This window comes from Saccopteryx leptura, chromosome 2 (genome assembly GCF_036850995.1).
Source record: "Saccopteryx leptura isolate mSacLep1 chromosome 2, mSacLep1_pri_phased_curated, whole genome shotgun sequence".
Classification (NCBI taxonomy): domain Eukaryota; kingdom Metazoa; phylum Chordata; class Mammalia; order Chiroptera; family Emballonuridae; genus Saccopteryx; species Saccopteryx leptura.
The window spans coordinates 4,961,834-4,985,118 of NC_089504.1; the positions used below are offsets into that span (position 1 = coordinate 4,961,834).

General features: G+C 61.1%; 2 protein-coding genes across 14 annotated transcripts in view; one reads left to right on the top strand and one right to left on the bottom strand.

The window, feature by feature from the left end:
- The window catches only part of RAPGEF1 (Rap guanine nucleotide exchange factor 1), a 152,553-nt gene extending 131,568 nt beyond the window's left edge, over positions 1-20,985 (top strand). For all 13 annotated transcript variants that reach the window (XM_066366841.1, XM_066366843.1, XM_066366852.1 and 10 more), the window contains 12 exons: positions 808-919; positions 4,410-4,485; positions 7,894-7,978; positions 9,305-9,397; positions 10,593-10,778; positions 11,817-11,901; positions 11,980-12,074; positions 13,504-13,582; positions 13,698-13,799; positions 15,951-16,048; positions 17,815-17,943; positions 18,431-20,985. In XM_066366841.1, the coding sequence (XP_066222938.1) occupies positions 808-919; positions 4,410-4,485; positions 7,894-7,978; positions 9,305-9,397; positions 10,593-10,778; positions 11,817-11,901; positions 11,980-12,074; positions 13,504-13,582; positions 13,698-13,799; positions 15,951-16,048; positions 17,815-17,943; positions 18,431-18,581 (1,291 nt within the window). In that variant the 3' untranslated portion in view covers positions 18,582-20,985. The remainder of the gene's footprint in view (positions 1-807; positions 920-4,409; positions 4,486-7,893; positions 7,979-9,304; positions 9,398-10,592; positions 10,779-11,816; positions 11,902-11,979; positions 12,075-13,503; positions 13,583-13,697; positions 13,800-15,950; positions 16,049-17,814; positions 17,944-18,430) is intronic.
- PRRT1B (proline rich transmembrane protein 1B) overlaps positions 1-23,285 on the bottom strand; it is a 596,855-nt gene that overhangs the window by 551,379 nt on the left and 22,191 nt on the right. The window lies entirely within an intron of this gene.

Below are 23,285 nucleotides of genomic sequence, written 5' to 3' on the forward strand. Positions count from 1 at the left end.
TCTATGTCTTAGGGCCTTAGGATGAGAATGTGGCCTGTGACCTCCAGGGCATCCGGTGCCTCGCAGGATTCGTCCTGACAATTAAAGATGTAGATTGGGAACATGGGGAAAGCTCTGAGGAAGTAAGTGCCTACAGACCCGTGCCCAGGTTGCTGAACGCCCCCCGCCACCTGCTGCCCCCTCCAGTGAGGGCCTTCCTCCTCTTCACCAGCCAACTCCTGCTCAGTCTTCAGTCCCAGCTGGTCTGTCCCCCTCAGGGGGCCTTCCCTGCCCTTGAGGTTAGGCTCAGATGCCTCCTGAGCACCCGGCCAGGGCCGCTGCTTGTTTTTCCGTCTGTCTCCCCTGCTAGACCCAGCACCCACAAGGGCAGGTCTGCCAGGTGCACGTCTGCTCAGTCCCACAGAGAGAGCAAGACGTGGGCATTGGCATTAAGGTTGCACAAACTGTCCTCTCTTGCTTGGCCATTTGCTGTCCCTCTGCGTGGGTACTGACTGCATGTGTAGTGGCCTTGCAAAGAGAGACTGAGACCCGCCTGGGGTAAACGGCTCCATGGAACCTTCTGATCTCCTTATGTAACCCCTTCTGTTTACAGCTGGGTCATCCAGAGAGCAGGGGGGGCCCCGGTCAACACTCAGGCAGGGTGGCACGTAGGTCTGGGCTGCACACTGGAGCTACAATTAGGGCGACTCGTTCTGGGGCGCAGTTCTGACTCGCAGTCCCCTTGACCAGGGTTGCATGGCCTCAGCTTCCAGGCCTCGTGGAGCTGGGGCTTGTTTGACACTTGTGACACACACCTTTGTCCTGCAGGGCCCTGAAGTCACCAGACGCTGCAGAGTCAGCTCAGTTGGAGGAGGAAGTGGACGAGCTGTCCCTCATCGACCACAGTGAAATCATGGCAAGGCTGACGCTCAAGCAGGAGGTGAGTACCAGGCCTTGACTGTGCAGTCTGGGGACCCTGAGGAGTGCCCAACAGAAACCTCGCGGCCTTGACTGTGCAGTCTGGTGACCCTGAGGAGTGCCCAACAGAAACCTCGCGGCCTTGACTGTGCAGTCTGGTGACCCTGAGGAGTGCCCAACAGAAACCTCGCAGCCTTGACTGTGCAGTCTGGTGACCCTGAGGAGTGCCCAACAGAAACCTCGCAGCCTTGACTGTGCAGTCTGGTGACCCTGAGGAGTGCCCAACAGAAACCTCGCGGCCTTGACTGTGCAGTCTGGTGACCCTGAGGAGTGCCCAACAGAAACCTCGCGGCCTTGACTGTGCAGTCTGGTGACCCTGAGGAGTGCCCAACAGAAACCTCGCGGCCTTGACTGTGCAGTCTGGTGACCCTGAGGAGTGCCCAACAGAAACCTCGCAGCCTTGACTGTGCAGTCTGGTGACCCTGAGGAGTGCCCAACAGAAACCTCGCAGCCTTGACTGTGCAGTCTGGTGACCCTGAGGAGTGCCCAACAGAAACCTCGCAGCCTTGACTGTGCAGTCTGGTGACCCTGAGGAGTGCCCAACAGAAACCTCGCGGCCTTGACTGTGCAGTCTGGTGACCCTGAGGAGTGCCCAACAGAAACCTCGCAGCCTTGACTGTGCAGTCTGGTGACCCTGAGGAGTGCCCAACAGAAACCTCGCAGCCTTGACTGTGCAGTCTGGTGACCCTGAGGAGTGCCCAACAGAAACCTCGCAGCCTTGACTGTGCAGTCTGGTGACCCTGAGGAGTGCACAACAGAAACCTCGCGGCCTTGACTGTGCAGTCTAGTGACCCTGAGGAGTGCCCAACAGAAACCTCGCAGGCCTTGATTGTGCAGTCTGGCCCAGGGCTCTGAGGGGAGCGTGACCTTGAGGAGTGCCCAACAGAAACCTCGCAGGCCTTGACTGTGCAGTCTGGTGACCTTGAGGAGTGCCCAACAGAAACCTCGCAGCCTTGACTGTGCAGTCTGGCCCAGGGCTCTGAGGGGACGTGACCTTGAGGAGTGCCCAACAGAAACCTCGCAGGCCTTGATTGTGCAGTCTGGCCCAGGGCTCTGAGGGGAGCGTGACCTTGAGGAGTGCCCAACAGAAACCTGAAGGGAGGTGTTGACCCTCCAGTGGCTGCGCTGGCTGCGTGCTCTGTGCACCTCTGCTCTCCTGCCTAGTGCCTGGGCCCTGGGGGCCGGGACAGCCTGGGCAGATGTCTGAGCAGCAGGAGAGCGTGTGCTGTCCCTTCTCTGAACGTCCAGCGAGTGATCTTGGGCAAGTTAGGGGTCATCTCTAAGCCCCAGGTGGATAGTTTGTGAGAATGAAGTCCGTGCACTGCTCAGCACGGGGCCTGTGTGGTGAGCCCTCACTTGGGTAAGACGGTGTCACGTTGTTCCTGCCAGCGAGCCCCACAGCACTTAGAGCACAGAGACCGGCTGATGGGGAGACCAGGCTGTCTCCATCCTGTGCCGTGTCCAAAAACCGGGAGAGCCTCGCTGCTAAACACAGTCCCCAGACCTGTCCGCTGAAGAGGAGCCCGCCTGAGGGAGTTTTGCCCCTGCCCGCTGCCCTGTGATTCTGGACACAGGCACATTCAGCTTAGAGAAGTGGCCCACCCCGAGGACGTGGCCATGTCCCTGGCAATGGCAGCAGATGCAGACATGCGGGCAGGTCCTGCGCTTTGCGCACTGCTGGCTCAGCCTGAGCTGGCCGGCTGGCTGGTGGCACCGAGAGGGCACTGGGACAGCTGGCTCCCCTACAGAGACAAGTGATGGTTCATGACCTTTCCCGGAAATCTCTTCGGAAAATTCAGGTCATGGGCATAGCCTCCCCCACTCTTAGCTAGAAATCCAAGACACGGTCAGGACTCAGTCCAGGGGTGCGTGAAGCCCGGAGTGGGCCCGCGCGTCTGTAAGAACAGGGCCGAGAGCAGGAGGCTCGCGGGCGCGCTGGTGCCCCAGGTCCCGCTGACGGAGACCACTGCCACGCCCAGCCTGCTGGTGGCTTTCTGGCCCCAGCGAAGGAGGTGAAGGCCGCTGTTGGCTCACCTGGAAATAAAGCCATTTCCTTAACTGGCAGGCACTGTCACACTCATCGGTCATCTAAGCAGTGTCAGGTATCATTAAATGTCTTGGTGACACTTTCTGCTTTGAGAACTCCCTGGAAGAACCTGGGACATACAAGTGGCCTCTCCTTCCCAGAGGGAGCAGATTGAGATTGAGGGCAGCTTGCTGCAGGGTTAGGAGCATGACATGGTTAGAAATAGTCCCACTGTCCCCGGTCATCCTGGGACAGTCTGAGGTCCCACTGTCCCCAGCCTGTGGGAATTGCGCCATGTCCCCGACCCTGCTGTGTCTCAGAGCAGGGTGCCCTGATGCCCATGGTGTGCGAGCAGCCCCCAGGGCCACCCATCTCCCCGCTGAGCTCTGCCATGCGGTGCTGTGGGGGGGGGGCACCCGGCCTCTGCAGTGAGGGAGCAGAGGGGGGCCGCGGGGGTCTCTGTGGGGGGGGGCACCCGGCCTCTGCAGTGAGGGAGCAGAGGGGGGCCGCGGGGGTCTCTGTGGGGGGGGGCACCCGGCCTCTGCAGTGAGGGAGCAGAGGGGGGCCGCGGGGGTCTCTGTGGGGGGGGCACCCGGCCTCTGCAGTGAGAGAGCAGAGGAGGGCCACGGGGGTCTCTGTGGGCGGGAGGGGGCACCCGGCCTCTGCAGTGAGAGAGCAGAGGAGGGCCACGGGGGTCTCTGTGGGCGGGGGGGGGGGCACCCGGCCTCTGCAGTGAGGGAGCAGAGGAGGGCCGCGGGGGTCTCTGTGGGGGGGGGCACCCGGCCACTGCAGTGAGGGAGCAGAGGGGGGCCGCGGGGGTCTCTGTGGGGGGGGGCACCCGGCCTCTGCAGTGAGGGAGCAGAGGGGGCCGCGGGGGTCTCTGTGGGGGGGGGCACCCGGCCTCTGCAGTGAGGGAGCAGAGGGGGGCCGCGGGGGTCTCTGTGGGGGGGGGCACCCGGCCTCTGCAGTGAGGGAGCAGAGGGGGGCCGCGGGGGTCTCTGTGGGGGGGGGCACCCGGCCTCTGCAGTGAGGGAGCAGAGGGGGGCCGCGGGGGTCTCTGTGGGGGGGGCACCCGGCCTCTGCAGTGAGGGAGCAGAGGGGGGCCGCGGGGGTCTCTGTGGGCGGGGGGGGGCACCCAGCCTCTGCAGTGAGGGAGCAGAGGGGGGCGGGGGGGCACCCAGCCTCTGCAGTGAGGGAGCAGAGGGGGGCCGCGGGGGTCTCTGTGGGGGGGGGCACCCAGCCTCTGCAGTGAGGGAGCAGAGGAGGGCCGCGGGGGTCTCTGTGGGGGGGGGCACCCGGCCTCTGCAGTGAGGGAGCAGAGGGGGGCCGCGGGGGTCTCTGGCACATCATCTTCATCCTCTCATTTCTGCCTGTGATGTCCTACACTGACGCTGTCTCATGCCTTCCTGTGCTCTTGTCATTGCAGGGTGACGACGGGCCAGACGTCCGCGGAGGGTCTGGGGACATCCTACTGGTTCATGCTACTGAGACAGACAGGAAAGGTACAGCAGTGCCTTGCGGGGCCATTGTCAGAGCTCCCTGGATCCCGGCAGGTCCTGCTGCAGCCATCCCTTGTCCTGTCTCCTTCTCCCTCCTCCCCTCCTCTCCTCTCCTCCCCCTCCTCTCCCCTCTCCTTTCCACCCTCTTTCCCCCTTCTCTCTTTCCCTCTCCTCTCCTCTCTTCCCCCTCCCCTCCTCTCCTCCTCCCTCCTCTGCCTCCTCTCTCCTCTCCCTCCTCTCTCCTCTCTTTCCCCCTCCTCCCTCCCTCCTCTCCTCCCCTCTCCTCTCCTGCCCTCTCCCCTCCTGCCCTCTCTTCCCCTCTCCTCTCCCTCCTCTCTCCTCTCTTTCCCTCTCCTCCCTCCCTCCTCTCCTCCCCTCTCCTCTCCTGCCCTCTCCCCTCCTGCCCTCTCTTCCCCTCTCCTCTCCCTCCTCTCTCCTGTCCCTCCCTCCTTTCCCTCCTCTCTCCTGTCCCTCCCTCCTTTCCCTCCTCTCTTTCCCCCTCCTCTCCCCCCTCCTCTCCTCTCCTCTCCCCTCCTGCCCTCTCCTCTCCTGCCTTCTCCACCAGGCGTCATTGTCGTGAGCACCCAGCCTGAGGAACTCACACTGAATGCCAGGCCTGCACGGGAGGGTGCAGCCATCCTGGAGGGTGTCCCCGTTGGTGTGGGATAGTGACAACCCCGAGACTCCCAGGAGCATTGGGAGGGCAAGTTTCCAGTGCAGACCTAGCAGGTGGTGCACAGCAGCGCCTGGAGGGACGACAGCGTGTTTAACAGCAGTGCTCAGATAAGCAGCAGGTGGCTTTCTGCACTGTACCTGACGTGTACCCGTTTACCTGACGTTACATTGTTCCAGACTCCTAGGGGAGCCATCCTCGTCCTGTCAGGAACTTCAGCCTCACAGCAGGGTTGCTGCCCTCCCGGTGGCAGGGGCAGGGGCTGCGGGGGGCGTCCCTCAGCGCCCTGATCCTCTGAGTACAGGGGACTCTGTGCCAGCCAGAGAGCTGTCCTTCCAGGGTGCGTTCTGCCGAGGAAGGTGCCCGTGCCCTCGGGCAGGGTGGGGGCGGGGCTGCTATGTCCACACCTCCGCAGCTGGGCCCAGTCTTTCCCACACTCATCTTCTTCTTACATATTTAAAATTAGTGTAAGGGTGGGATCACAGCAGTGCTGAAGTAAGGCATGGAAGGAATTAAAACATCTCTACCTTGAAACAAATCCCCCCAATTTCATTTTGTAAATGACCCAATCCCTGTTGTTCTATAACAGGTTTCTCAAAGTATGATTCTGGGAACTTTATAAAGACTTTTTATTCATTTATTGATTTTAGAGATGAAGGGGGAGAGAGGGAGAGAAACATGGATTTGTTGTTCCACTTGTCCGTGCACTCGTTGGTTGGTTCTGTGTGTGCTCTGCCCAGCGAGCGAACCCACAGCCTCGGCATATGGGGACGGCGCTCTAACGGAGCTTCCGTCCAAGGCTGATGGCGGGGAGCTTTGGAATTGTGAAAGTAGAGAAGCAGAGTTCATATGGCAGAGCCCTTGAAGGACAGAGCCCTGGCTTTCACAGACTCACTGCCGCTGTGGCCCTCCAGGGCCTCTCCCGCTGGTGGCTCTGCCTGGGGCGGAGCCTTTGAGTTCGAACCCGGCTGCGCCACTCACAGGCCCGGGCAGCTGCTGGCACAGCGTCCCCTCAGCCTGGGCTGACGGCTCTGAGGAGGTCGGCGGGGCCGGTGGGTGTGCCGACCAAGGGCGCCGACAGGAACCGTGTGTGCGCAGAGGGGGTGCTGGGAAGTGTGGGTTCCCGTCCTCGGGCAGCCTGTGCTCTGCTCCGCACACAGGGCGCCCTCCACGCCTCCGCCAGGCGGGGGGTGGCTCTCACTTCTCCCAGAGGAAGGGGCTGACTGGGAGCAGGCTCCAGTCCTGGCTCTGCGCAGTGAACTGCAGCGCTGTGACCAAGGCCAGCGGGCACCCGCAGGCAGCGCAGCCAGGAACCTTCCTGCCAGGCTGTGCGCCTGTGCCTGGGTGAGGGGGCCCACCATACTGGACTTCTGCTGGGTCTGAGTAATGGAAAGATTTTGAGGCTGCAAGGAGCCACTTGTTTGTACCGGGATGGATTGTTGAGGCCAGGGGCCTGGGCCACCCAGCAAGTTGCACAGGGTGGCTTCCTATGGACCAGAGACTGCATGTGGCTTTGGAGAGGGGGTGCAGCAGCTCAGAATTGTGAGACTTGGGTCCAGCCTTCCAGAAGCAGGTGTTGGCCTGTGCTGGACCCATCTCCACTTCCTTGCTCAACCCCTCCGAACAAAAGGCCAAACCTGACAGTGAGCTGTGTGGGTGTGGGGATCCGGGGAGCAGTGTGAGCAGGATGCTGTGGGACCCCGCCGTGGCTCCTGCCCGCCGGCCTCCCTCCTAGCACCAGTGTCCCGGCCGGGCCCCGCCCCAGCACAGGCCCCAGAGGTGGCAGCAGTGGTGCTTTGCTCTCCTGTGTGTCCTGGGAGGTGACCGCAAAGGCAGAGGCCGGGGCCTAGTTCAGCCGAGCCTGCACTGCTCAGCAGAGCGCTGTGGGTCCTGAGGTGTTTCCACCCGAGCGGTGGGGATGAATGAGGAAAGACGGGAAGGGAGTCTGTGTTCAGAGAATTTCGCCCTGACCTGGCAGCTCGGTTGGTTGAGTATCATCCCAAAGCCCAGAGGTTGCCAGTCCGACCCCCAGTCAGGGCACACAGGAACAGATCGATGTTCCTGGCTCTCTCCCTTCCCCTCTCTCTAAATCAGTCGATACAAAGTAGGAAGGAAATGCCAGCAGCGTGTGTGTACAGAGCTCGGCCTCCCCGTGAGGAGCACGTGCTTCGGAGTCAAAGCAGGACTTGCGCCTCAGCTCCCGCCCAGGACGGCTCTGAGGTTCACAGGCCCGGCCAGGCCCTCCGTCTGAGGAGGGGCCTGCGCTTAAAGCGTCCGTCCACTCCCTTCCCTCTGTGTCGGGTTGTGTGGTTGGGAGGGCCGTTGGGGTTCTGGACGGGTCAGGAGTCCCTGGCTAGGACCGGCCCCTGCAAAGGAAGGGGAGGCCGTGGGCGAGGTGGCAGCCCACGTGCCCCGCCTGCTGCCGCCAGGCTCCCCCAGGTGGCCTCGCCCTCCCCTGGCACCCAGCCGTGCCCACTTGCATATTCCAGCAGTGTGCCAGGCTCTGCCCTTCACCCTCTCCTTAGGGCTCAGTGTGTGGAAATCCCCCAGGCTTGTGTCCCTGGGCTCTGCCGTCTAACGGAACTGCCTGTGATCTCGCTGCGAGATCCTGCTGAGTTTGAGTCGTTTTCTCCGGGACCGTGATGACTGAGACCCTTTGTGTCACCACGTCTGCTCTCGCGGTCTAACGAGAGGACACACATGCTCAAGCACCGCTGACCAGTCGTTCTTCCCTCCAGACCTGGTGCTGTACTGCGAGGCCTTCCTGACCACCTACAGGACCTTCATCACCCCCGAGGAGCTCATCAAGAAGCTGCAGTACAGATATCCTTCCTTCCCTGGCCTGCCCGCCACCGCCAGCGCTCCCGGAGTGCGGAGGGAGAGGCCTGATGCCCGGTCAGCCCCACTCGGCACGTGGCCCGCAGGGCAGCAGGGGGCGGTGCAGCCCTGTTCTGCGGGCTCCTAGCTGTGGGGCCCCAGGCGGCTCCTCTCTGAGCTGCCTTCCCATCTGTGAGCTCGTGCGAGTGCGAGCAGAGAGCATGCTGGTGGCAGTGGTGGTCAGTGGGTGACTCGAGCAGTTAGCATTGACACCTTGAGGAGGGGAATGGCAGCCTCTGAGCTGAGCCCCGGAGCGTTGGGGTGATGGGCGGGAATGTGTGGGTCCTCGGGGAACCAAAGGTCCAGTGAGCAGACTTGAGCTGGCACCACCACTCCCCCAGGGGCAGGCGTGGCCTTGGCCCAGCCGCTCCTGCCCAACTGTGTCTGCCTGCAGGCTCACCCTTACCAGTGTCACTGCCTGTGCTCACCGCTCAGGGCCCCGGGGACTGGAAGGACCCACTTCTGATACCACTTTGTCAGCTCCCAACCTGCCTATCCTGTCCCAAAACGTGGGCCGGCCCAGGGTCCTCTGCTCCTTGGCCACATCCCTGCGTCACAGCCCGTGACTGCCATCTGCTGGATGCTCTGTCACTTGGGGTAGGAAGTCTGGGGTCCCAGCTCTCCCTTCCCTCCTTAGAGCCCTGAGGCTTCCGCTGCTGGCCCCTGACTCCCCCACACCCTTGGCTTCCACTGTCCACGTGCCCCGGCCCAAAGGCCCCGGCCCCAGCCCCAGCACTGGAGTGACGGCCCGTCTGCAGAGACTCGGGCCCTGCAGCCTTACAGTCAGCCACTTGCAGGCCTAGCTCACCAGGTGGTTGCAAATCACGCTTGTTGAGAACATGCTGCCACTGAGCATGTGCCTGTGCGGTCCCCCAGCTGTAAAAACCGCTGTATACCTGGTCGTGACCGTGTTGCATACAGCGCCTTGTGTGCCTGCACTTAATCAAGGAAGCTGAGGCTCAAAGTTAGTCGTCCATGGCTGCTGGTGGGAGAGTCCTTCCACCGGCACTGCCCGACCTCAGGCTCTCAGCACCCCCTGTTCCAGCCTCAAGGCCCTGAGCGCAGCTGGCTGGTGAGCCCTCCTCCCTGGGCTCCCGCTGACCGGGGGCAGCAGGCCAAAAGGAGCAGGAGGGTCTGTGGAGTCCACAGAGCTCGGCAGAACCTTGGCCCTCAGGCAGAAAGCTGGCCTCGGGAGCTGCAGGGTGGCCTCCCGCCCCCCGGCATCCTGCCCCGACCCTGTGAGAACGGCTACTTCTTTAACGCGTGTTCCACATACGAGAAGTTCTCTCCGTTCGCCGACACGTTCAAGAAACGCGTCAGCAAGAACACATTCTTCGTGCTGGTGCGAGTGGTGGATGAGCTCTGGTGAGTGCTTCCGCCTTCCGGACCGCGGGGTCCCCGCCAGTGCAGGCTTCCCTGCTGAGGTGGACACCGTCACACTCCACCTGCGTCACCCGGGCTCCATGCCCACAGGTCCGGACAGGGCTCGCTCCAGCCTGCTTTGGGAAAAGGACCTGTCCCGAGAGCAGCCCCGGCCACACCCGGATGTCCCTCCTGCATGCAGCTCGGGCCCAGTCCACAGGGGCCGTGCCCTGCCATGCCCCCCCCCCCCCCCCCCCCCCCCTCCCCCCCCCCCCCCCCCCCCCCCCCCCCCCCCCCCCCGCAGCTCTCCGCAGTCCCTGACGGGGACTCTTCACCTCCGTGTATTCAGCAAGCATGCATCAGGCCGCCCCTTCCTGGGCTGTGGAGGGAAAGCGCCCGGGCCCTGCCTTCAGGGCGTTTCCCTTCTGTTAGGGCAGGGGTCCCCAAACTTTTTACACAGGGGGCCAGTTCACTGTCCCTCAGACCATTGGAGGGCCAGACTATAAAAAAAACTATGAACAAATCCCTATGCACACTGCACAGATCTTATTTTAAAGTAAAAAAAAACAAAACGGGAACAAATACAATATTTAAAATAAAGAACAAGTAAATTTAAATCAACCAACTGAGCAGTATTTCAATGGGAACTATGCTCCTCTCACTGACCACCAATGAAAGAGGTGCCCCTTCCGGAAGTGCAGCAGGGGCCGGATAAATGGCCTCAGGGTGCCGCATGTGGCCTACGAGCCGTAGTTTGGGGACCCCTGTGTTAGGGGATCGCTCCACATGTGGAGGCTGCTGTGCAGGGGAGGGCGTCCTGTGGGCATCTGTCTGAGGAGTGGGGACCTCTCAGTTACTCCTTACCCTGCAGAACCAGGAGCCCCTCAGGGCAGGATACCGTGGGACTTGTCTCCATAGCCCAGGCCCCAGCATGGTCTCCAGTGCTTGTGCGGGGCTAGCATGTGTTTGCTGAAAGGACAACGGTCACTTGTGACCCCTGGGGCCAGCCTAGCACTCAGGAGGATGCGGGCAGCCATCCCAGGTCCTTTTGTAGCTGTCTTCCTGTAAGAGGTCTCCCAGTACTGCTGATGGCCGCCACATGGCCCTCGGGCATCTTGAGGGAGCTTTGGGACCCAGGGGCAGCGGTCCTCGTCCTGCCCTGGGGCCCCGCCCCTCACCTGTGGCCCTGGCCCTTTAGCCTAGTGGAGCTGACAGAAGAGATCTTGAAGCTGCTGATGGAGCTCGTCTTCCGCCTGGTGTGCAGCGGGGAGCTCAGCCTGGCCCGCGTGCTCAGGAAGAACATCCTGGACAAGGTGGACCAGAAGAAGCTGCTCCGGTGTGCCAACTGCGACCAGCCCCTGGCAGCCAGGGGGGTGGCAGCCAGGTGAGCCGCCAGCTGTCCGTCTGGCTGGAGCTGTGTCCCCGGGCCTCTGCGTCCTGCTTCCTCTGGGCAGCTGTCCAGCCCAAGGCCTCACGAGCCAGTTCTGCCCATCCTGCGCCGAGGTGGCTCAGGCACAGCCCCGTGGGTTTCCTGGGCGCGGGGCCTCTTCTCTTTTACCGGGAAGTGGCCACAGCAGAATGGGGGCTTACCAGGACAGGAGACGGGACAGGTGAACGTGCTTGGGGCTGTAGGCAGCTCTGAATTTTTTTTTTTTTTTTTTTTTGTATTTTTCTGAAGCTGGAAACGGGGAGAGACAGACAGACTCCCGCATGCGCCCGACCGGGATCCACCCGGCACACCCACCAGGGGCGATGCTCTGCCCACCAGGGGGTGATGCTCTGCCCCTCTGGGGCGTCACTCTGCCGCGACCAGAGCCACTCTAGCGCCTGAGGCAGAGGCCAAGGAGCCATCCCCAGCGCCCGGGCCATCTTTGCTCCAATGGAGCCTTGGCTGCGGGAGGGGAAGAGAGAGACAGAGAGGAAGGAGAGGGCGGGGGTGGAGAAGCAAATGGGCGCTTCTCCTATGTGCCCTGGCCAGGAATCGAACCCGGGTCCCCTGCACGCCAGGCCGACACTCTACCGCTGAGCCAACCGGCCAGGGCTGAATTTTCTTTGCGCTAATGCGGCAGCTGTTAATTTTCAGTTCTCGGCAGCCCCACCATCCCACGACCCTGTGTTTAGGTTCTGACAGGTTGCCTGCTCCCTCTACCCGGTGCAGGTGTTTGTGAGTGAGCGGGTCAGCCTCTGTTCACATGGCACCATCTCTTTTCCCCCGGGCCGGAGTTCTTGGGCAGCTAAGCTGTCCCCTGTCTCACAAGGGGTCTGGCATGGTGGTCCCAGGGAGGAGCCAGCCCCCTTTGTGGCCGCGTTCTCTTTCTGTGGAGCCAGGCCGCGGTTGCCCTTCGGTCTCCTGGCTCTGCAGGCTGCTCGGCCCCCGCCCAGCCCCCGCCATCCCCACTCACCCCGCGCATCTGCCTTCCAGGCCGGGGACGCTGCACGACTTCCACAGCCATGAAATAGCTGAGCAGCTGACCCTGCTGGATGCCGAGCTCTTCTATAAGATCGAGGTAGGCGCAGGGGCTGCGCACGAGACGCCCGTCAGGAGAGCCAGGGCTCGACCCTACCCAGTCTGCTTCCTTTTTCAGATTCCTGAGGTCTTGCTTTGGGCAAAAGAGCAGAATGAGGAGAAGAGCCCCAACCTGACCCAGTTCACGGAGCACTTCAACAACATGTCCTACTGGTGAGGGCCGCTGTCCCCGCAGGCAGCCCCGGGGCAGGCGAGAGGAGGGGCCCGTGGCCCCAGGGTGGACCAGAGCCGCACGGGAGCCGGTGCCGAGCACGTGGAAAGGGGCTGCCCAGAGTAGAGGATGGCTGAGGGGCCAGGGGCACCTGGGAAGGGTGGCGTCTCCACAGGTGTCGTGTGGGGTTTGCCCCCACACTGTCCTGCCAGTCTCCCCACGGACTCCGGCCGTCCTCGCACTGACCGCCCGAGAGAGACCAGCAAGGGATTGGGCCCACTGGTTTGTTTTGTTGGGTTTTTAAAATTTTTTTATCAATTTTTATTTTTTTTTAGATTTTATTTATTCATTTTAGAGAGAGGAAACAGAGAGAGAGAGAGAGGGAGAGTAGGGAAGGAGCAGGAAGCATCAACTCCCATTATATGTGCCTTGACTAAGCAAGCCCAGGGTTTTGAACCTGCGACCTCAGCGTTCCAGGTCGACACTTTACCCATTGCGCCACCACAGGGTAGACTCCACTGGTATTTTCATGTAGCTTTAATTCTTGAAGCAAAATGGAGCTCAAGAGTGTCTTTATAATATAACCTCTGACAGAACTGTTGGCTCTTTGAGATGCAGCTCAAAAGTGCCCAGACCCTTAGAGCCTCTCAGCGTGGAAAAGACGGTAGTCACACTGGGGCCGCCCCCTCCCCACCAGCCCACTGCTGCCACCAGGGGAACGTCTCATCTTTCTTAAATGCTCCAAGTGCTGCTTGTTGGAGAGAAACCGGCTGATTCCCAGCTGTCCTCGCCTTTCTCCCCAACATGGGACATGGGCGTCTGTGGGGCTCATAGAAGCCGGCCTCTTGCTGGGCACAGAGGGCTCTGCGCACACCTGGGGGGGATGCCTGTGTGCCCCTGCAGAGCCTCAGGGCAGGGCAGGCGCCCTTGACTGGGCCCAAGAGGCCAAGAGAGGCGGCTTCTCCCGTGGGGGGCAGTGGTTGCTGTGAGACCCCAGGGGCGCGGCTGCCCGCCCTTCGTCCCTGTGCTGGGCTGGCCGCTGCCTTCCTGTGTCTGGGAAGGCGACCTCCTCACCCCCGTGCCTGCTCCAGTCCCGAGCCGGTCCTGAGGCCATGCAAGGAGCTGCTCCCACCCACAGCGGCGCTCATTGGGGAACCGCGCTTGACCCTCCACAGCGCCATCTGCACAGTTGGAGGCCCCCATCCCAGTCTTGGGCACGGGCCAGCCTAGTTCTTTGTGGCCTCTTGCCTCCCCTGGGGCTCTGTGAGCTCCTTGAGAGCAAAGACAGGGCTCACTGGGTGCCTCCTCAGTCCTGGGCACTCACTACCAACCATGGGTTTGTGCCAGTGGGTCCCGTCTCCGTCTGGACCCCCAGGAGCCTGAAGGGGACCAGCTAGCTCAGCCCTCTCCTCTTCCCTTTGGTCTGCGCAGGGTCCGGTCCATAATCATGTTACAGGAAAAGGCCCAGGACAGGGAACGGCTGCTCCTGAAGTTCATCAAGATCATGAAGGTAACCGTGGCGCCGTCCCAGAGCCTGCTCCTCAGGCCCTGCCTGCCCTGCCCCCCCCCCCCCCGTCCGCCCCGCCCGTGCCCCTGCCCTCACGGCCTCTTGCCTCTCTCTGCAGCATTTACGGAAACTCAACAACTTCAACTCCTACCTGGCCATCCTCTCGGCACTGGACTCGGCGCCCATCCGCAGGCTGGAATGGCAGAAGCAGACCTCAGAGGTGAGTGTGGGTAGGACGGGCCCCTGGGCACAGGTCCCGGCCCTGCCACCGCCCTCCGCAGTCCCCGTCTCTCCCATCATTGGCCCTGAGGGGCTTCGTGGTTGGTGTTGGGGCGTTACATCATAGCGTCTGTACCTCGGCCCCAGCTGCACGCGCTCCTTCCTTCGGCCCACGCTTCTAGGAGGCCCGCTTTGCGCAGGGGCCGCGCTGGGCACTGGGGTGTGCTGTGCACAGGCAGGCACGCTGTTAGGCAGGTTTCTTCAGGGTGAGTGCTACAGGGCTGGAGGGGCAGATGGGCTGAGCGGGGCCTGAGGGAGTGTTGGCCGGCTGGCCCTGAGTAGGAGGGGCTTCCTAGGAGGGGCGGAGCTTCCCATGGCAGGGCCCGTCGGGCACAGCCTGGAGAGGTGGGAGCGGGTGGGAGTTGCAGGACAGAGGACAGTGTGGCCACGTCCCTGGGGAGGGGGGTTGGCCCTGATCTCAAGGGCCTTGGGGGGATGTGGCAAGGGACTGGGCCTTACTCTTGTGAGGGAGCTGCCTTGACAAGGGAGGCAGAGCCCAGAGGACTGAGCATTGGGCCACTCAAGGCTCGTCTCATGTAGGACATAAAAGGACAGTTTTAAAACTTTGCCTGACCTGTGGTGGCGCAGTGGATAGAGCGTCGGACTGGGATGCTGAGGACCCAGGTTCGAAACCCCGAGGTCACCAGCTTGAGCGCGGGCTCATCTGGTTTGAGCAAAAAATTCACCAACTTGGACCCAAGGTCTCTGGCTCAAGCAAGGAGTTACTCGGTCTGCTGCAGGCCCGCGGTCAAGGCACATATGAGAAAGCAATCAATGAACAACTAAGATGTCGCAATGTGCAACGAAAGCCTAATGATTGATGCTTCTCATCTCTGTTCCTGTCTGTCTGTCCCTGTCTATACCTCACTCTGACTCTCTCTCTGTCTCTGTAAAAAATTAAATTAGGCCTGACCTGTGGTGGCGCAGTGGATAAAGCATCGACTTGGAAATGCTGAGGTTGCCGGTTCAAAACCCTGGGCTTGCCTGGTCAAGGCACATATGGGAGTTGATGCTTCCAGCTCCTCCCCCCTTCTCTCTCTCTGTCTCTCCCTCTCCTCTCTAAAATGAATAAATTAAAAAAATTAAAAAAAAAAAATTAATTAAATAAATAAATAATAAAATGTTGTTTGGAGAAGTGGGACATCACACCAGTTGCAGGAAAACATAAGAGGTCCTGAGGAGGCAGGGAAGGCTTCTTGGAGGAGGTGACCTCTCAGAGTGAGAGGGACCTAACAGACAAAAGGGCAGAACCAGCTGTGTCTCCTAGGCAAGAGCCCAGGCTGCATGCAAAAATAGTGAGGTGAGGCCACTTGCCAGCCAGTGAGCTTGGCCGTGAGAGCAGTGAGGACTCGGGGGGCTCGGAGTGGGCTGGCCGAGTCAGGGTGGGCTCTAGAGGCTCCCTGGGGCCACAGTGCAGAGTTCCAGGTCCTGTGTGCGGTGGGTGCTGATCAGAAGGAGACAGGCCTGAGCAGCACAAGCCTGTGCATTGTGGGCCCCAAAAGGCCTGCTCGGCCCTGGCCGGTTGGCTCAGCGGTAGAGCGTCAGCCTAGCGTGTGGAGGACCCGGGTTCGATTCCCGGCCAGGGCACACAGGAGAAGCACCCATTTGCTTCTCCACCCCTCCGCCGCGCTTTCCTCTCTGTCTCTCTCTTCCCCTCCCACAGCCAAGGCTCCATTGGAGCAAAGATGGCCCGGGCGCTGGGGATGGCTCCTTGGCCTCTGCCCCAGGCGCTAGAGTGGCTCTGGTCGCAACATGGCGACGCCCAGGATGGGCAGAGCATCGCCCCCTGGTGGGCAGAGCGTTGCCCGTGGTGGGCGTGCCGGGTGGATCCCGGTCGGGCGCATGCGGGAGTCTGTCTGACTGTCTCTCCCTGTTTCCAGCTTCAGAAAAATGAAAAGAAAGAAAAAAAAAAAAAAAAAAAAAGGCCTGCTCCCCGTGCAGCTGGGCAGGGCCCAGGGCTGGGTCTAAGTCGCAACATGTGGGTACCCTAAGGCATTGGCAGCGGTGGGTGGGGAGTTAGTGGCGAGGAGGGACCAGGGATCGGTGCTCAACACTGTCCAGTGCTCACGGACGCCGTCTCCCTTCTGCGCAGGGCCTGGCTGAGTACTGCACGCTGATCGACAGCTCGTCGTCCTTCCGCGCCTACCGGGCCGCCCTCTCCGAGGTGGAGCCCCCCTGCATCCCGTACCTGTGAGTAGGCCTCCTGCCTGGGCCCCCGCGTGTTCCGGTGCTCAAGGGGGCTCCCTGAGAACCCCGTGCTTGAGGGTTTCCGACCAAGACACCTGTACTTTTTTTCTTTTGTGACAGATAGAGAGAGGAACAGATGGGGACAGACAGGAAGGGAGAGAGATGAGAAGCATCAATTCTTAGTTGAGGCTCCTTAGTCTCCTTAGTTGTTCATTGATTGCTCTTTCATATGTACATTCACACGGGGGTGGGGGCTGCAGCAGACCAAGTGACCCCTCGCTCAAGCCAGTGACCCCGTGCTCAAGCTGGCGACCTCGGGGTTTTGAACCTGGGTCTTCCGCGTACCAGTCTGACGTTCTGTCCACTGCGCCACCTCCTGGTCAGGATGTACTTTTGTCTTAATTTTAAATTGTGTAACAAGGAGCCTGACCAGGCACTGATGCAGTGGATAGAGCGTCAGACTGGGACGCGGAAAACCCAGGTTCAAAACCCCGAGGTCGCCACCTTGAGCACGGGGTCACTGGCTCGAGCGAGGGGTCACTCGCTCTGCTGTAGCCCCCTAGTCAAGGCACATATGAGAAAGCAATCAATGAACAACTAAGGAACCACAATGAAGAATTGATGTTTCTCATCTCTCTCCCTTCCTGTCTGTCCCTCTCTCTGACTCTCTGTCTCTCCCACAAAACAAAACAAAACAAAACAAAACTTCAGAAACTTTAAATTGTGTAACAAGGAGCTTATTTCACTTTTTTTAATTGGTTTTAATTTACTGTGCTTACATAGATTCAAGTGTCCCACCAAATATATCTCCCTCCCCCTTTATTTCACTTTTAAACAGAAAAGCAGGGTCCAGCGAAAACAGTCCGTCTCCCCATCCTGTTCCCCTTTCTGCCTGACCCGCCGATCAGCTCGTGCAAGCGTGCGCGTGCACAGACGTGTGGCTCCTTTTCCCCACAGGGGCGTCCTGCCACCTGAGGGCCCTCGGTCCCCCGGGAGCCCTGAGAGCACGTGGCGTGGAGGAGCTCGGGCAGCCTGCCCCAGTCGGCCTGGAGTGGAGTGAAGGGGGGCGTGTTCTGGGAAAGGGTCCCGTGGTCACTGCGCATAGGAAATACCAGAAAAGCAAAGCTAAGCTGGCTTCTTGGTTGAAGGTGTCATTAGAGCCCCTGTGTGCCAGGGGACACGGGGTCGCCAGGAGGGATAGAAGCCAGCCTGCTCGGCCCCAGGGCTGGGGGCTGGGGGCTGGGGGCTGGGGGCTGGGGAGAGCAGGTTCTCACTTCCTAGCCTCCGGCCCCGAGTGCTGACACTGCCCTGGTGGCTCTGTGAGGGTGACGCTGGGCCCTCAGCTGGGCCCCTGGCAGAGGATCTGCCCGTCGCTGGTCACGTGGCTCCCATCCTGTCCATTTAGAAGCACCTTCCGGCACCTGCCGACAGCAGGCCCTGTCCCCACCCCAGCGTGGGCTCCTGTTTCTCCTGTTGACCTGTGGGTTGTACGTTAGCAAACCCCCACTCCACCGTGTCTGCTGCAGCAGCCAGATCCGTGGTCCTCCGGGGCCCGAGCTGCCTTCCCAGGGACTGGGTCTCGGGCCGGGACTCCACACGGGTGACACAGACACGCCCAGAGGTGCTGGGGCTCCTGCAGCTGCTCCGGCGCAGCAGAAGGACGGGCGGCTCAGCCAGCGCCAGCCTGCCCTGGGGCCCAGCTGACTCTCCCAGAGGCCGGCCGCCTCTGAGCCATCTTGAAGGGTAACTGGGCTTCTCTGTCCTCCCAGGGGACTCATCCTGCAGGACCTCACCTTCGTTCACCTGGGGAACCCCGACTATATTGACGGCAAGGTGAATTTTTCCAAGAGGTGGCAGCAGTTCAACATCCTGGACAGCATGCGGTGCTTCCAGCAGGCGTGAGTGCGGGCCCTCACCCCTGGGCGGGGCCGCGGTGGGCGGGGCCAAGCGCCTGTGGGGACCCAGGTTCCAGGCCGCGGGGAGGATGTGGGAGAATGCCTGTCAGGGCTCAGCAGTGGCCTGTGGCCTGCACACAGATGGCAGCCAGCTTGTCCCCGTTTCCCGTACAAGGAAGCTGGTGGCTGGTCATGACACAAGGGGAAAGTTGGCAAGCCCTGCCCCACCAGACTTCAGAGCAGTGGGGGTGGGCCCCCCACAGAGGGGAGCCCAGCTGCAGAGACACGCTCTGCGACACCTTCAGGAAGCCGAGCAGGTGGCTGTTGGGCCCAGTGTGGGCTGTGCGCTGGTGGCCTCGGCTCTGAGCACTCACGCCGCCCTGTGGGCCCTGGGCAGCGGTCGCCTCTGCCACAGCAAGTTTGCCGGAGCAGAACGTGGGTCACCTCCGAGAGGTCCTGGCTCTCACCCGCTGCCCTCCTCTCCCCACAGGCACTACGACATCCGGAGGAATGACGACATCATAAACTTCTTTAACGACTTCAGTGACCACCTGGCCGAGGAGGCCCTATGGGAACTCTCGCTGAAAATCAAACCCAGGAACATAACGAGGAGAAAAACAGACCGGGAAGAGAAGACCTAGGAGCAGGTGCTGCGAGCAGGGAGAGCGCTTGAGACAGGTGCAGAGAGCGGCTCCGCGGCCGGAAGGACGTTGGACCTGTTACGTGGCCACAGCACGTGTCCCGGCCCAGCTTCGGGCCGGCAGGACGGGCGTCGGAGCCGGGCAGCCTCCTGCCTCCCACACCCACGAGCGGAGCCCCCGGCTCAGCGCGGAGCCAGCAGGCGGGTCTCGCTGCTGATTTGTGAACTGGTGTTTTCTTGTTTGGTTTCTGCTTCCACGCCCGTCTCCCCTCCCGCCCACCCCCAGCCTGGAGCGGAGCGAGGGACTGCAGGGTCTGCGCCCTCCCTACTCCAGGGTCCTGGATCTGCTGTAACGACGAGTGAGCGGAGGCTCAAGGGCCCTGTGGGGCAGTGCACTTCTGGTGGCCTCGAAAGAAGGGGACACTTGGTTGGGTGGGCAGAGAGCAGAGAAGATGGGGGCTACTTTTCCTTTCTAGCCTGCTTGTTAAAATGGGGGGTGGTGAGCTGCTCGCCTGCCCAGAGAGGTACGACCGGTGCCTCCAGTAGCCGGAGCTCTGCGCTCCTGTCATGGTACTGGCCCTTGGCACTGCCCTGCTGCCCATTGGCACCCCGGGCCCTTGGCTGGGCCCTGAGCAGTAGGTGGCAGTGTCTGCTGTCTTTCTGTCCCTCCCTCTCCTCCCCCCGCCCCTCTCCCCATCCTCTGGAGCTGTGTGGGGCCTGGTGGGAGCGAGAGAGGCCCCTACCATCCGAGAAATACCCTTGACCCGCGCTGGGCCTGCAGCTCTGGGTGAGTTCATCGAGAGCGAGCAGAGGGGCATTTCTGTCCTGCGGGGGGCGGGCAGCCCCCTCCTCTGTCACTTGCCGTGTGCCTTAAACTCCACCTCTGGTCCCCTCTTGCCCCACGGGCTCCCTTCCTACCTGTCCCATGCTAATGGGCGACAGGGACTCCTCCCCCTGCTCGTGAGACCTGTCCACCAACACTGTCGGCTCGCCCACGAAGGCCCCCGAAGGACAGTGTTCCTGAGAGGCCAGCGCCTGGGGAACCAGGACAGTGTTCCTGAGAGGCCAGGGCCGGGGGAACCAGGACAGGGTTCCTGAGAGGCCAGGGCCGGGGGCACCAGGACAGGGTTCCTGAGAGGCCAGGGCCGGGGGCACCAGGACAGGGTTCCTGAGAGGCCTCCCCTCCCCCACAGGCCGGCTCCCTCCCCCACCCTCCTGTTCAAACCACTCTTGCTGCTGAGGCCGCCAGTCTGAGGCCAGGTCTGCCCACCCCACACACAGGTGCCGCGGGGGCCGCCACGCCCTTGGGCTCCGGTGAGCCCGCCCTCCACGTCCTGCTGTGGGTGGGAGTGCTCACCTGTCCTGGAGTGGGCACTTGGTCACACACACTCCAGGCTCTAACTGTGCTTATCCCCGAACAAAGACAAGGAGAAGATAACAGCTGCTGATTTTGTTAAAGAAGCAGCCATGTCACTGAGGCCTTCCTGGGTTCTGAGCAGCTTTTATCAAGAAGTCGGGCGGGGCTCTTCCTGCTTCTGCTCGTCCTGTGCATGGAGGGAGGCTGGGAAGCGTCAGCCGTGGGCGCGGCCGGCTGGGGCCCCGGCAGAGGTCTGCTGCATCGGGCCTGAACACGTCACTGCAGTAGTTGCAGTGGGTGTGGAGCCACTGTCTGAGCCGTGCTGCGTGGGGCGGGGTGGGGCCGCTTTCAACACCCTCCCAGCCCACCCACTGCCGGGCGCCGTGACCCCTCGGGACCCCTGCATCCTGGAGGTCATGGTTCCTCTGCATTTCAGAGAGCCCCGGGCTCTCCCTCCAGAGCGTGGGCAAATGCCCGCCGGAGACCCGGACAGGTGCAGCCACGGCCTGTGCCCGGTTCCCAGCTGTAGGCGGGCATGGGCAGGGCTCTCCCCTCCCTCGGTGCCGAGCCAGCCCTGCCCGCCCGGGCCCTCTGAGGTCTGAGCAGTGTGGGCTAGGGGCAGCAAGTGGGGGTCCCAGTGTGCGAGCAGCAGGTGCCAGATGTGTTGAACTTCCTGGCTGACGGGCTCCCGGCCTGCGCCTCCGTGAGACACGCCCGTGGCTCTGGGTGCTGGCGACCTCGTCCAGCACCACAGCCTGGCTGGGGGCTGTCTGGGGCAGGGTGTGGGAACCGGTCCTTAGGACAGACAGACAGACACAGTCAGGACGGTCTGGGTCCCTGCAGGTGGGGATGGCCAGGGAGCAGGCGGGCAGGCGCCATGCCTGACCTGACCCGGTCCTGGGTTCTGAGCGGCCCTGCCTCCCGCCCCAGCCTCCCTGTGTTACCATGTAATATAGCGTCCGACTAACCTGGCTGATAGGCCCCCTCCTGCAGACATTTCAAACCTGTAACTTTTATATGAAAGGAAATAAATACAGATGAAACCATAGCTTCTGCGTGTCCAAGTGCTGGTTCAATTGCCTGAGCTCCTCTCAGGCAAAGGGGCTGCTGATGGGCGGGCGTCCCGGCCCAGGGGAGAGCGGTGCCGGTCCAGTGGTGGGCCGTGCGCAGCACCACCCACTTTCAGAGGGCCTAGGAAGCTGCTACTTAACCAGCAGCCTGAGAGGTACAGATTCAGGTCTCTCCGGGGGGAGCGTAAGGCCAGGCCTCTGGGGTGCAGTGGGCACGTGAGGTCCCCAGGAGAGTGGGAGGCAGACCCCGCACTCATGTGCGCACTGGGGGTATTCAGGAGCTCCACAAGGTCAGATTGGGACAGTGCTAAAGGACTGTGGCCTTGGGCTGATAAGGGCCCGGGTCCTGGCTCTACAGCTGATAAGCCAAATAAAGGACCGTGGGTAAGCAGTCCCCCGGTTGCTCCAGCCAGAAGTGGGCTGACACCAGCTCCTATCTCCCCGGGTCTGTGAAGGCCCAGAGTTAATGTTCGGAAGGGTCTGGTGAGCTGTGGCCACCGCCCTTCCTTACTGAGCATGTGTTGGGAACCAAGCACTTTGCAAACAGCTTTACCTCATTTAGCCTCTTAATTTAAAAATCACACAAGTGCTGCAAAGAAGAGGTACTTGACATTAAAGAAATGAAATCTGGTTAGAAAACCACTCGCAAACATCGGGTCCAGACAGGCCTGACAGGTACTTTATACCCAGCAAGCAGTTTCTGTTCTGCACGCGCGCCCGAGAGCAGAGGGGAGACACTGGCTCGTGTTATACACGGAAAACCTCGACATCGATTCCGGACAAGGACAGCACAAGGGAATCATGGGCAAGTCCTGCTGCCAACATTCTGAAGTAGCCTTAGCCCGAAGCCAGCAGTGTACAAAGGTCAGTGCTCCCTGACCACGCTGGGCTTCTCCTGCAATGCACGGGCGAGTGACATCAGGAAGGTGGTACATGGACTTGACCCGCATACGCGGACCCTGACCGGGTGCCCCCATCTCATGCTCACGAAAGGTCCCCAGGCTTGCTGGCTCCTCTTGGGTGGTTCTGGCAGGAAGGGATGGATGTCCCCTCAAAAAATTAAAAATGGAGCCTGACCAGGCAATGGCGTAGTGGATAGAGCATCGGACTGGGATGCAGAGGACCCAGGTTCGAGACCCTGAGGTCGCCAGCTCATCTGGTTTGAGCAAAACTCACCAGTTTGGACCCAAGGTTGCTGTCTTGAGCAAGGGGTCACTCGGTCTGCTGAAGGCCCACGGTCAAGGCACATATGAGAAAGCAATCAATGAACAGCTAAGGTGTCACAATGAAAAACTGATGATTGATGCTTCTCATCTCTCTCCGTTCCTGTCTGTCTGTCCCTGTCTATCCCTCTCTCTGACTCTCTGTCTCTGTAAAAAAAAAAAAATTTTTTTAATGGAAACTGCCTTATGACCCAGTGATTCCACTCCTGGGACTGTATCCGAGGAAACCCAAAACTGACTCGAAAGCCCGAGCAGGTCATTAGGAAAGGGTGTACACCTAAGTGCAGTGTGACTGAACCGGAAAGAAGACATCTGAAAGCAGACAGAGGACACATCACCATCCCAGGTCCGGCCACTAGGCCCCTGGACAGAAGCACTGGGGACAGAAGTAGAGGGCTGACACCCTCCCCACTGAGGAACGCCCACCACGCAGACTCCTCTGTCCACTCAGAATGCTTTCAGAAATTGGGGAAAGTCAAGCTACGGTCACACAAACAAAACCAGAGCTCACCGTGAGCAGACGGAAGCTAAGAAGACTGTTTCCAGGCAGAAGGAAAATAGTCCCAAACGGGAGGTCAGATGTGCCAGAGAGGACGAAAGGGACAGCATGGCCACTAGGTGGACCCGAGTGGGGACTGAGCCTACAGGCCCCCAATAACAACATCCCAGGGGGCTCCCAGTGAGAACCACGGTCACAACGGTGTGCCACTCAGGACGGGCTCTTCAATCCTCAGGGAAGGAGATCAAAGTCCTAAAAACATGAGGCCCAGAGAAGTCAAGAGGCAAGTCGTGATCTCTAGGGAACCACAAACAGCAAAAGGAAGAAATGGAGCCCTGGCCAGTTGGCTTAGTGGTAAAGCATCAGCCCAGTGTGTGGAAGTCCCGGGTTCAATTCCCAGCCAGGGCACACAGGAGAAGCGCCCATCTGCTTCTCCACCCCTCCCCATCTTGCTTCTCTCTCTCTCTCTCTCTCTCTCTCCCTCCTGCAGCTAAGGCTCCATTGGAGCTAGTTGGCCCAGGCACTGAGGACAGCTCCATGGCCTCCGCCTCAGGCG